Genomic DNA, 11,488 nt, shown 5'->3' on the forward strand with positions numbered 1-11,488 from the left:
ACACACACACACACACACACACACACACACACACCTAGACTCAGTCTATTATTATGTGGAGTATGTTCCCCAAGTCCCAGGTCCCAACGTAGCACTGGCTCACCTGGATGAGTTCATCCCGAGTGGCAAAATCGGTGACTATGAAATTCTTGCCATCAGGCCATCGGGTCATGGAGATGCCCAGCCTCTGGGAGGCTAGAATATGGCAGTTGTCAGGAAGATTTTCATACAGCGTTTTCCTGATGTGTTCAATGGGTCCATAGGCCGGATGGAAGATGCCCAGGCTCAGTCGCTCCACAAGTTTCACCATGTCCAGGAGATTGGAGCAGGCAAAGTCTGCAGGGCAGTGGGAACTGAGTAAGGCCTCAGTGACCTGGGACCACTGAGGGCCACCCGTACCCACCAATGGTCCACTTCTCTCAGGGATGCCTGGGAATCAGTTCTTTAACATCTCTGCCCAGTCCTGGTAACCAAAACGCTCAAAAACAAAACAAAACAAAAACAAAAACAAAACACCTTAGGGATAGTACCCCAAATCTAAAGCCAGGATCCCATCTTTAGAGATAAAAGTGACTGCAGGGGTCCTCAGATTCAAAGGCTGAATTCTAAAGCCCCAGGGACACATCCCTCAGCGCCCTGCGGGAGTCCTTAGACCCTGAGAACTTCCTAAGTACCTGCGGACTTGCCAAAGACAACGGTCATGGCATTGAGTGCCCCTGAGGAGGAGCCATAGATGCGGCGGGCACCCTGGATGAGTCGCGGCGCTCGCTGTCGCAGACACTGGGTGACACCCACATGGTAGAGGCCCATGTAGCCAGAGCCTGAGAAGGACAGGCTCCAGCCTCCCTCTGCCTCCAGGAAGTCCATAATAGGGTGCTTGGGACGCGGGGCTGCAGACTCCTCAGCTGGAGCTCGAAGGAAGGAACTGTGCACTAGAGCCCCAATGTGATGGGACTAAGCCGGGATGGGGATGGAGCTCCGGGAGGCTGAGCAGAGCGGCTCCGCCCTAGGCTGAGTCAGCTGTGGCCCTAGCAAGTGAGGGGTTGGTGCAGCCACCCTCTCCACGTGTACACGGCTGCCCCCAGGCATTACAAGCCTACACGGTTCCCAATTACAGTCACCTAACCTCCAGGTGTCTGCATTTTGAAAGAGGGAAAGAGGCACAGTCAGGAAGGACTGCACCTAATCTTCAGGCCAGAGGTCAAGGACCAGCATGGTACGTGGGAGGCCAGAGGCCTGGGATCTAGGCTCTGCAAGGAAGGTTGCTATAGAACAGTTGCTTCAAACATACAAAATCTCTCCTCTCCGCAGTCACGATGGGAAGTTGAGAGCATGGACCAGGCTCTCAAATGTGTATTTCTGAACAGGTGAGATGACAGGTTCTACACAGCCAAGTCATCACAGGGAAGTCAAGCCAGACATGCCATGAGGGTCAGGGGAAATGAAGTGCACCCCAGGATGCCAAGAGGGGGAAGATAGCAGCAGTATGTGGGGTAGTGAGCAAAGAGGACTCCAGTAAAGAAGTGGGGTGAGTGGAACTCAGTGGGACACACACTGAGCATGGGAGACTCTTACAAGTAACCAATAAGGAAAGAGCGCATCACACTGCATGCTGCCTGGTACAAACATCCCCCTACAGGCTCGCCTTCCAGCCACGTGGCTCATCCAATAACAGCACAACCAACCCTGACCACCCCAGTTCTACGCACCTCCCCCCCCCCCCCCCCCCCCCCCCCCCCCCCCCCCCCCCCCCGCCGGATATCCATGGCCAAAGCAAAGTACTGACTCCTGTAGGTTGTTGTTCTCTGACCTCCACACATACACCACCCACACACACTAAGATAAACACATTGTAACTTAAATGCAAACCTCACTCCGTGGTGTAAAAATAATAAACGTAACTATCAGAAAGGTCGCAGGTGAAGTGTCCTAGAGGGCGTGACTCTGGGGAGTCCCCGGTGATGGGAAGTGGAAGGAGACCTCAATGTACCCAGGGGCTGAGCTTTGTGGCTGAGCTAGGCTTAAGCTCCATGCAGGGGCTCCCTGCACCAGCCCCATTCCAGCAGCCAGGAGGGGGCAGCAGGCCTATGCCCCTAAATCCTCTGCAGGGCAATGTGATGTAGCCACCTGGAAGCTGGTTTCCAGGTGAGAGTCTGAGGAGCAGGTGGGTCAGGCAGTGGCGGCGCACGCCTTTAATCCCAGCGCTTGGGAGACAGAGGCAGGCAGATTTCTAATTCGAGGCCAGCCTGATCTACAAAGTGAATTCCAGGACAGCCAGGGCTACACAGAGAAACCCTGTCTTGAAAAACCAAAAAGAGGGGCTGGTGAGATGGCTCAGTGGGTAAGAGCACCCGACTGCTCTTCCGAAGGTCCAGAGTTCAAATCCCAGCAACCACATGGTGGCTCACAACCATCCGTAATGAGATCTGATGCCCTCTTCTGGTGTGTCTGAAGACAGCAACAGTGTACTTACATATAATAATAAATAAATAAATCTTTAAAAAAAAAAAAAAGAAAAATTTAGGAAAAACCAAAAAGAAAAAAAGAAAAAGAAAAGAAACCGAGGACCAGGTAGGGCTGGAGGGCAGAGGTTAAGGACACACCTTTGCAACTGTACACTGTGGCTGATGGTGTCACCTGCCAGCAGCCTGAAAAGGTTCCTCCCTGTTTAGGGACTCCCCGCAGATAAAGCCCAGTCCTGATTTCACCACAACAAGCATTTCAGAACCAGATAGAATGAACCGGATTAGTGAGTTTATGAAGTGTTGAAACAGAGTCATGAAAGAAGAGGACAGTGTGCACAGAAAGCAAGGAAGGGGGCAGTTTTTTAAAGCATTTAATTTGTGTGTGTGTGTGTGTGTGTGTGTGCGTGTGCGTGTGTGAGTGTGTCTGTGACTGTGTCTGTGTCTGTGTGTATATGTATGGGTGCGTGTACTATGGTGCACATGTGCTTCTGAGAAGACCATCTGTGGTAAGGAGTTGGTTCTCCCCCTCCACATGTGGGTCTGAAGGATGGAACTCGGGTTGCAAGGCCTGGCAGGAGGCACCTTTGCCAGGTGAACTTCAGGAAGATAAGCACTTGCTTTGGAGGTAATTTGGCCATTAGTGGCTCGCGGTCCGATTCTGGAGTGCGGGGCTCTTTCCACCCCATTTTTTCCCCCTGTCTGCCATCTTTCATTCCTTACTCATACATTTTTCTCTGGCTTTAGGCTGAGGCCTTCTTGGTAATACAGTCTCATTTCTACTACAGCCCTGAGAGATAATAAATAATACCAGCCTCATTTTTTTTTAACAAATGGAGGAGCAGAAACCTAGACGAGGAATACAGGAGAGCCCATAACCCAGGCTAATTGGGGTGACAAAGAAGAAACTGAGGGGACCGTGGAACCTGAGTTCCCTGCTAAAGGAGAGGCTGCTTGCAGATGTGCAAGGGTGGCTCATGGGTGGGGGAAACCCCACTGAGGCAATGTAGCTTAGCAGCATTGCTTTTGCCCAAAAGAAAAAAAAAAAGATGCAAGAAAAATGATGCATACTCTAGAGACTGAGACAGGAGGATTGCAGGTTCAAGGCCCAGTTGGGCTCCAGAGCCAGAACATGATCAGCCTCTGTGACTTAGTGACACCCTGTCTCAAAACAAAAAGGACAAAGAGAACCCAGGCTGTAGCTCAGTGCAGGAATGACTGCCTAGCATGAGCCTAGCACTGTGGGGTGCAAGGTGGAGGAGGGGGAGAAAGTAAGGAAAGGGAAGAAAGGTGGGGGGGGGCGGGGACAGGAGAAGCTGGTGGTGATGTCATAAAGAACAGATTCAAATGACTAAGGAGCTGGGAGAAGTATCAGTTGAGTGCAGCCCAGGAGGGTTCCACTCAGGTCTGCTAACACCTCAAGTGGATCCTCAGAGATTAGAAACATCCTAGATAAAAATATGGTTACATCACCTAGCCGGCCAAATCTTGCAGACTATGGTATCTTTGTGGACTATCTAATGGAGGCGTGGACACCATTGCGACAGTCAGAATGTACTGTCCAAGCTGTGATCACACCGTAGGGCTGTGCCGATGGCTGATGTATGGATGCATCCTGAATGCTCTAATGTGGGTATATAAGGAGCACTTCTCCAGTGGGCAAGGTGGGGCGCTCCTGTCATCCTGGCACTTGGGAGGCTGAAGCAGGAGGACTGCTGTGAGTTCAAGGCCATACTGAGTGCCAGGCAAGCCTTTCTTAAAACAAACAGGAAAAAAAAAGCATGCCTTGATCCTGGGAAACAGGCTGTAGTATTTGTGAGCATTAAAGTGGCATTGAAGGCCCATTAAGGGAGAACTGTTTCCTCTTGGTCAAGAGGATGGAATCTTCCTCTGGCAGATAGAGACCTGTCTAAGTTACCCGAAATATGAGTTAATCCATCCGGGCAAGTCAATCAGCTGGCTAAGGGATTCCCTTTTCCGCCCCTGGCTGCAGATTCACCTAACACCATGCTGGAGAAAATGGAGGAATACTTATTCTTTTAATGAGATACTATATTTTCCTTCCCAGAATCCTTTGTCTTGTGTTCTTGCTAGGGAGCCACCATGAGATTCTGTGAGACTTGGTGACTTCTTTTTCCTCTTTCTGCCTCAGACAGGGTGTGAGTATACTTTCTCTGGCATTTTGAGCTTTTTTCGGCTCTTTCTCTGAAGCAACTCCCCTTTTGACGTGCGGCTACTTGTAACACATCTGGGCCTAACTCGCAAGCACATAGCTTTTCATCTTCAGCTTCCTCCTCCAGGCAGCCACTGAGATTTACAGTTTGCCTGCCCTGGGGTTTCACTTTCAAATACGAATAAAATTTCTCCTCAAGACTCCTTTTGAACGTCCTTAAATTCATCATGATGTCGAAGAGGAAAAAATGATCACCTTAGCCGATAAATATGCTCCCCATCTTATGAATGCTCCTCATATCCCCTGTCTGTCTGTCTCCTCCCAATCCCCATTGAACCCTGACCTCACAGACAGCAACACTAATCCCACTTGACTCCCTTAGGCCAGGGTGGAAGTCCCTGCCACCACCCCTTGCCACACACACTCTGTGGCACAGGCATCCCCAGCGCCTTCCTCCAGCCCCAGACTTTCTCTTCTTTGCCTGCCCAGCCTGTCCCCTCTCACCCAGCAGCTGCAGCCACCTCCAGCTATCTACTGCTTCCAGCAAGATGGCGCTGTTCCCAGTTTCGAAAACTTCTCCACCTCCTCCCATTGCCACACTGCGGGGAGGGGGAGGCGGGGGGGGGGGGGGACGGACACCTGAAAGCCCAGCCCTCTTCAAAGGGAACTGTCACCCTTCTACCTACCTGCCTGCCTACATCACTGACAGCCAGCAACAGGCTTTTCGAACAGAAGCAGAGGCTCGGAGCAAAGAACATCTCAACCCTTAAAGGGAATGAATGGATCAGCAAATCGGAACAGAACCAACTATGGTACTGACAGACAGACAGACAGAGGCGGCTGGGGAAGAGCCCTGCACAAGTCGGATAGTGTGATAGGAACCCCAGAGTCCCATACAGCTGTGAAAGGCAGTGTTTTGGTGGGTTTGGGGGATTTATTTGTTTGTTTGCTTTGCTTTGTATGCTTGTTTGCTTTTTTTTTTTTTTTTTTTGGTCTCACTTTAGATCCCTGCCTGGCCTGGAACTCTCTTTAAGTCCAAGCTGGCCTTAAACTCACAGTAATCCTCCTGCTTCTGTCTCCTGAGTGCTGGGATTATCCGTGTGAGCCAGCATTTCCAGCTTAAGTCACTGGTATCTATAAACAGGGTATTCAAGATGTAAACTGGGGAACTCTTGCGCTTCTGGAGGTCGGGCTTCCTCTCCTTCCCAGGCCCTGACATTAACATGGCTCCTTTAAGAATCTGCCCATTCACCAGGCCCCTGAGATTTCAAGATACCTAGCGTTGCAGACAGGAGGAGAACTCACTGACCTTAGAATGCTCTCCACACTGGGTGCCCTCAGCTCTTGTGTCCATGACAAAATTGTCTGGGTGCACTCCAGTGGTGATTCTTTCTTGCCTTAGTTTACTCTTAAAGTGGGAGTAACAGACTGCTTCCTCTGTAGACAGATGCTGAAGAGGAGCAAGTTCATACAGCCCAGATGTTGGAACAGCACAGAACAGGTGGCCCTGCACTCAACAAACTCAATGCCATTGTTCCGGTGACGTGAACAGTTCACCAACAGGGTAAGACATGCTCCTGCAGAAAGTGAGGCTGGGTGAGTGGCTATGAGCTGACCATTTTTTAAAAGAAAGGACAGAGAGAGGGTCTGCTCCCATGAGTATCCTCCCTTCTTGCCTGGCCCAAGGTCAGCACACTTGTGAAGCATATGGACCAGGTCAACCTAGCCCTCTTCACAGTGAGGGAGTTTATGGAGCTTCGTGGTTCCTGAATCAGGGGCCGTGACCTTGCGTCTGGAACTGGGCAACACTCACTCACTTAGACATCCTGCCCCCTCAGTTGCAGGTGACAACTGGACACTTAGTTTAGGGGTTAGCCCAGTATCACCTATTCCCACAGATGTCTCTGTCCCTAGATTCAGGAAGACCCCAATCTGGACCCCAGGGAGCAGACATTAAGGACTTGGCTCATCAGCCCCTCGGAGCTGCGGCTGGGGAATGTCCTTTTCTTTGTAGAACAAGTGTGACCAGGAAAACCTACCTCCATGCTTGGCTTCAGCTGGGGACAGAATCCTACCATCCTCAACACCGGTGTCTCAGCCTGAACCCAGCAGGGCCTCTGAATCTGTGTAGTTAATGCTGATGTCTGATGCCACTCCCGTACAGAAGCTCCAACTTCAGGGAAAGCCACAGTGAGAACCTTCACCTCCTTCTTTACCAGTGCTTGTGTCTGTTGATATAGCCTGAGTCTCAGCACCCACTGGGCTGGATTGAACTGATGTCTCACCACCGGTGTCCAGCTACCTGACACTGCTTGCGGGGCTTCCCCACACCAGATCCTCTGTCTTTAACCTGAATGGCCTTTTCTTCTTTTAGAAAGGCCAAACTAACTGAATTGGAGACTAAGCCTGTCCCATAGAAATAGAATTCAGGATTTGGGCCAGGGTTGAGCTCTGTGGTAGATTGTTTTACACAAATAGAAGCTTTAGAAATCATAAGGAGAAAAATATTTCATTATTCCTTATATGGATTCCAAGTTGAAATGAGATATTTTAATATATTGAATTGTTTAAAATAGTACATTTTAATCTTTGTTTTAAAGATTTATTTATTTTATTTATAGGAGTACACTGTAGCTGTCTTCAGACACACCAGAAGAGGGCATCGGATCCCATTACAGATGGTTATGAGCCACCATGTGGTTGCTGGGAATTGAACTCAGGATCTTTGGAAGAGCAGTCAGTGCTCTTAACCACTAAGCCATCTCTCCAGCCCCAGTACATTTTAATCTTACTGAACATGGGGTGGTAGTGTACCCCCATAGAACCTGTACTCGGGAAACAAGCAGGAGGATGGCTCTTATACATGTGAACCCCTGGGTTCATTCCCAGCACGTGCCCCACACCCCCAAAGAAAATATGGAAGATCCAAACCTTGTCTGTTACTTTAAATCGCCTGGCCATATTTAAAAGCTAAAAAATAAATGAAAAATAAAAAGCCTGAAAGCTAAAAAGACAGAAGTGGGATAGATCTCAACAAAACATCTTACTTACTGATATAAATAAATTTCTCCTCTTATTTCTAGACCTTACGTTAGTACAAAACACCCTGATTCAGATGCTCAGTTTCCAACCATGAAGGGAAATTCTGATGACACCATAGGGACGGCTCCCTACGGTGGGTAAGGCGTCCACTGTTCCAGTGTCAGGATCGGAGATGGATTCCAGCACCTTCATAAAAGCTCCTGAGGGGAGGAGGCAGGGGCAGAGTGTCCTGGGGCAAGATGGCTAACTAACTAGACTAACTGGCAAGCTCTGGGTTCAGTAAGACCCCACCTCAGTGCATAAGCTAGAAGCTAACGGAGGAAGAGAGACCTAACATCAACCTCTAGTCTCCACATACATGCACAGCCACACATACAGGAACACACACACACACTCCCCTCTCTACAGCTAAGTAACTCTACTTCCTGCCCCTGCCCCCTGGACACAGCCCCCTTTCTCCCTTATAGGACTGGGATGTGTTTTATAAAGCTAAGGATTATGGTGTGGTGGGAGGGGGTACCTCAGCAGGCCCATGCTGAGGCATCCCCCACCGCCCCCATCCTGAGGTACCAGTCATATAGAATAGTATAGAATAAAGTTTATTTGGGGACATGGGCAGAGGAGTTGAGAAGAGAGTAGAGGTAGAGAAGGGGGGGTGTAGAGAAGAAGGAGGAAGAGAACTAGAGAGAAAGGGAAGGAAAGGGAAGGGAAGAGAAGGGGTGAGGCCAGCCAGGAACACATGGAGAGTGATAATGGGGAGGGGGAAGAGGAGAGAGGGAGAAGGGAGTAGGGAGAGAGAAGAGGGTCAGAGAGTCAGAAAGACAGAGAGCAAGGGAGGCCAAACCCTTTTATAGCAAGCTAGGCTGTTGCTAGGTAACTGTTGGGCCAGAGCCTAGAAGGAATGCTAAGGTGCTAACACTCTGTGTCCCCAACTCTTTCTGTAAGCAAAGCATCATAGGCCCTGATTCCTCACTCAGCTCTGCAAGACTGGAGTCCACGCCACAGAACACATCTCCATGTATCCTTTCCCAAGCCTAACCTCACATCCCTGGCCCGCCAACTACTCAAGGCAGGCTTCACTAGACAACCTACTCCTGTAATCAGCGACTGGCAGAACCTCCCTCACAGCATTACCGTGGCTTTAGAAAGCATGGCTCTGGTGGGTAAAGGCACTTGCAACCAAGCCTGAGGACCTGGGTTCGGTTCCCCAAGACCCACATTGTGAAAGGAAAGAACCAACAACTCCTATGAGTTGTCCTCTGATCTCCCCATGTGCACACATACACACATATACATATGCATAAAACATATGCATAAATGCATAGGGACATATATGATGTGTAAAGGGTGGCGTGCGCGGAGCACTCAGTCTGGTCTTAGCATGCCTTCAGCGTGTTGTCCTCCATCACTCCTATCTCTGGGTAGAGAGGTTCTGAGCATCTGCTCAGGTTTATTTATTTATTTATTTATTTATTTATTAATTATATCTAAGTACACTGTAGCTGTCTTCAGACACACCAGAAGAGGGCGTCAGATCTTATTAAGGATGGTTGTGAGCCACCATGTGGTTGCTGGTGAACTCATGACCTTTGGAAGAGCAGTCAGTGCTCTTACCCGCTGAGCCATCTCTCCAGCCCATCTGCTCAGGTCTTAGCCAGTGGAATTGTGGGTAAGTGGGACTCAATCCAGTGGAATTGTGGGTAAGTGGGACTCAATCCAGTGGAATTGTGGGTAAATGGGACTCAATCCAGTGAATCTGGGAGACAGGAGCCTGTCAAGAACTGCTTAGAGCACAGTGTTCATAGCCAGTCAGCAGCCTCCGGAAGGGAAGAGAAGGTGTGAGGGTGTGAGATGGCTCCTGGTGGAGACCTCCCCCTCAACTCTGTTCCTCAAGAGTTCCTGGGAATGTGGGCATTTGGTGCTACTCACAGGGAGGGGAGACGAGCGCTAGCGATGGAGGAGCAGTGCGCGTGCGCTTCCTTCCAGGTCGCAGTGCATGGGGCTACAGAGGCTGAGGCTGGGGAGCCAAGATCCGGATGGGGAAGAGGTTCCGCAGGACATCTGGGATGGCTGCCAGCAGAAGGGCCGAGGGTGCACTTCTGTGGGTGAGTCCTGCAGATATCAGGGGCCAGAGCAGGGTGCTGGCATCAGCCCTACTGAAATGAGGACAAAGAGAGAAGGGCGGGGCCAGAATGGCCTGAGCTGCTCAGGCCAGCCTCGGGCTCTCAGATAGGGTGCTGAGCCACAGAGAGAACACCCTGCTGAGGTCTTCTGAGGACTGCATGCAAGGTTCTCCTGCTTGTTCGTGCTGACCCATCCTGGGAATGATAAGGAACTCACTCTGCCCACTGCACAGGTAGCCCAGAAGCCCCAAGGTGCACAGCCCTGAGGCCATTCCAGAAGCAAATATTCAGAAGGCGAGAGGGTCTGTGGCATTGGAGATAGAAGCATCAGAAGTCCCAATGTCCAAGTGGCTCCCCTGGGCAATTCAGATGGGCGTGAAGTGACCGGTACTGTCAGGCCACACTCCTGGAAGGGCAGGCCCTGTGACAGCTGGCCTGGCTCCCATAGGCTGAGCCAAGCCTCACACTCATTCCAGGACCTAGGCACCCACCCCACCCATGTCCCAGTCTAGAATATCTCTGGTCACCTTGAACTTAGGCCAGGAATGTAGGCAGCCAGCTCTAGACACTGCCAGCTCCTGGGTTCCTCCAACACCAGGGTAAAGGCTGGTAGGCCATCATGCCACCCTTCCTGGAATAGCTGCTTCTTCAGGTCACACTGGCCTTGGAGGCTCAGAACTCAGCTTGGCTTGCCTTTCCTTCCCAACCTCTCCTACTTTATTCCCACGGTGATCCGGCGTCTGCTGGTCCTTCTCGAGAATTTGAACCTACTCAAGACTCCCTAACAAAGACTATGCTCTGTTCTCCATGTGGAAGGAAGAAAAGTCTCTTAACTAGAGAGGCAGGGTGGGTGCTGAGCTCTCTACACCCTATAGGGTGAAGAGGTGCCCAAGGTACCTGGCCTGCAAAAGGCCAGAGGGACTAGAGGGTGGGAGGTGCCAGGCTCACAATGATCTGGGGACCTCTCATGCCATGGCCTGGACGGGCGACTCAGAGAGCAAAGAAGAGCCCAGAGGACAGAAAGGAGCAGCGGAGGGGGATGGGGACTGGAAACTATGGCCTTTCACCTCCAACCTGCAGGGATTTCCGTCAATCCTGACACCTGAGAGAAGCCCTGCAGCAGTCTCTGTCTCTGTCTCTGTCTCTCTCTCTCTTTCCCTTTCCCTCTCCCTACCCCAACATGTGTGTGTGTGTGTGTGTGTGTGTGTGTGTGTGTGTGTGTATGAGACAAATCTCATACAATTCCATACTGACCTCAAAAACCCTACATATCCAAGACTGGCCTCAACCTTCTGCTCCTTGTGACTCTGCCTTCTAAGTGCTGGCATTAAGGCATGTGCCACCATCTATCTCACTTTCCCTTCTCAGTCTGGAGTCCCTCTCCTTACTCAGGTATCCAGGAGCCCAAACTCCACCCTTAAGCTGAGTCTCTACCCTTCTCTGGAACACCAACAAACAGAACATCCACACCATCCATCCCAGCGGGTGGTGGCACACACCTTTAATCCCAGAACTTGGGAGGCAGAGGCAGGTGGATCTCTGGGTTCCAGGCCAGCCTGGTCCACAGTGCACATCCAGGACAGCCAGGACTACAAAGAGAAACCCTGTCTCAAAAAACAAACAAGCAGCCACCTCATCCTATATTCTCTCCCCAAGAAGCTTTCTACTGTTACTAATTCTCCCCATGA

At 50.6% G+C, this 11,488-nt stretch overlaps 1 protein-coding gene across 2 annotated transcripts in view; it reads right to left on the minus strand.

The window, feature by feature from the left end:
- Positions 1-923, minus strand: part of Pnpla5 (patatin like phospholipase domain containing 5) — an 11,264-nt gene extending 10,341 nt beyond the window's left edge. For both annotated transcript variants that reach the window (XM_021184177.1, XM_021184178.1), the window contains exons 1-2: positions 675-923; positions 104-336 (exon numbers count right to left, since the gene is read on the minus strand). In XM_021184177.1, coding sequence (XP_021039836.1) covers positions 104-336; positions 675-867 — 426 coding nt within the window. In that variant the 5' untranslated portion in view covers positions 868-923. The remainder of the gene's footprint in view (positions 1-103; positions 337-674) is intronic.
- Positions 924-11,488: the final 10,565 nt, after the last annotated feature.

This window comes from Mus caroli, chromosome 15 (genome assembly GCF_900094665.2).
Source record: "Mus caroli chromosome 15, CAROLI_EIJ_v1.1, whole genome shotgun sequence".
Classification (NCBI taxonomy): Eukaryota; Metazoa; Chordata; class Mammalia; order Rodentia; family Muridae; genus Mus; species Mus caroli.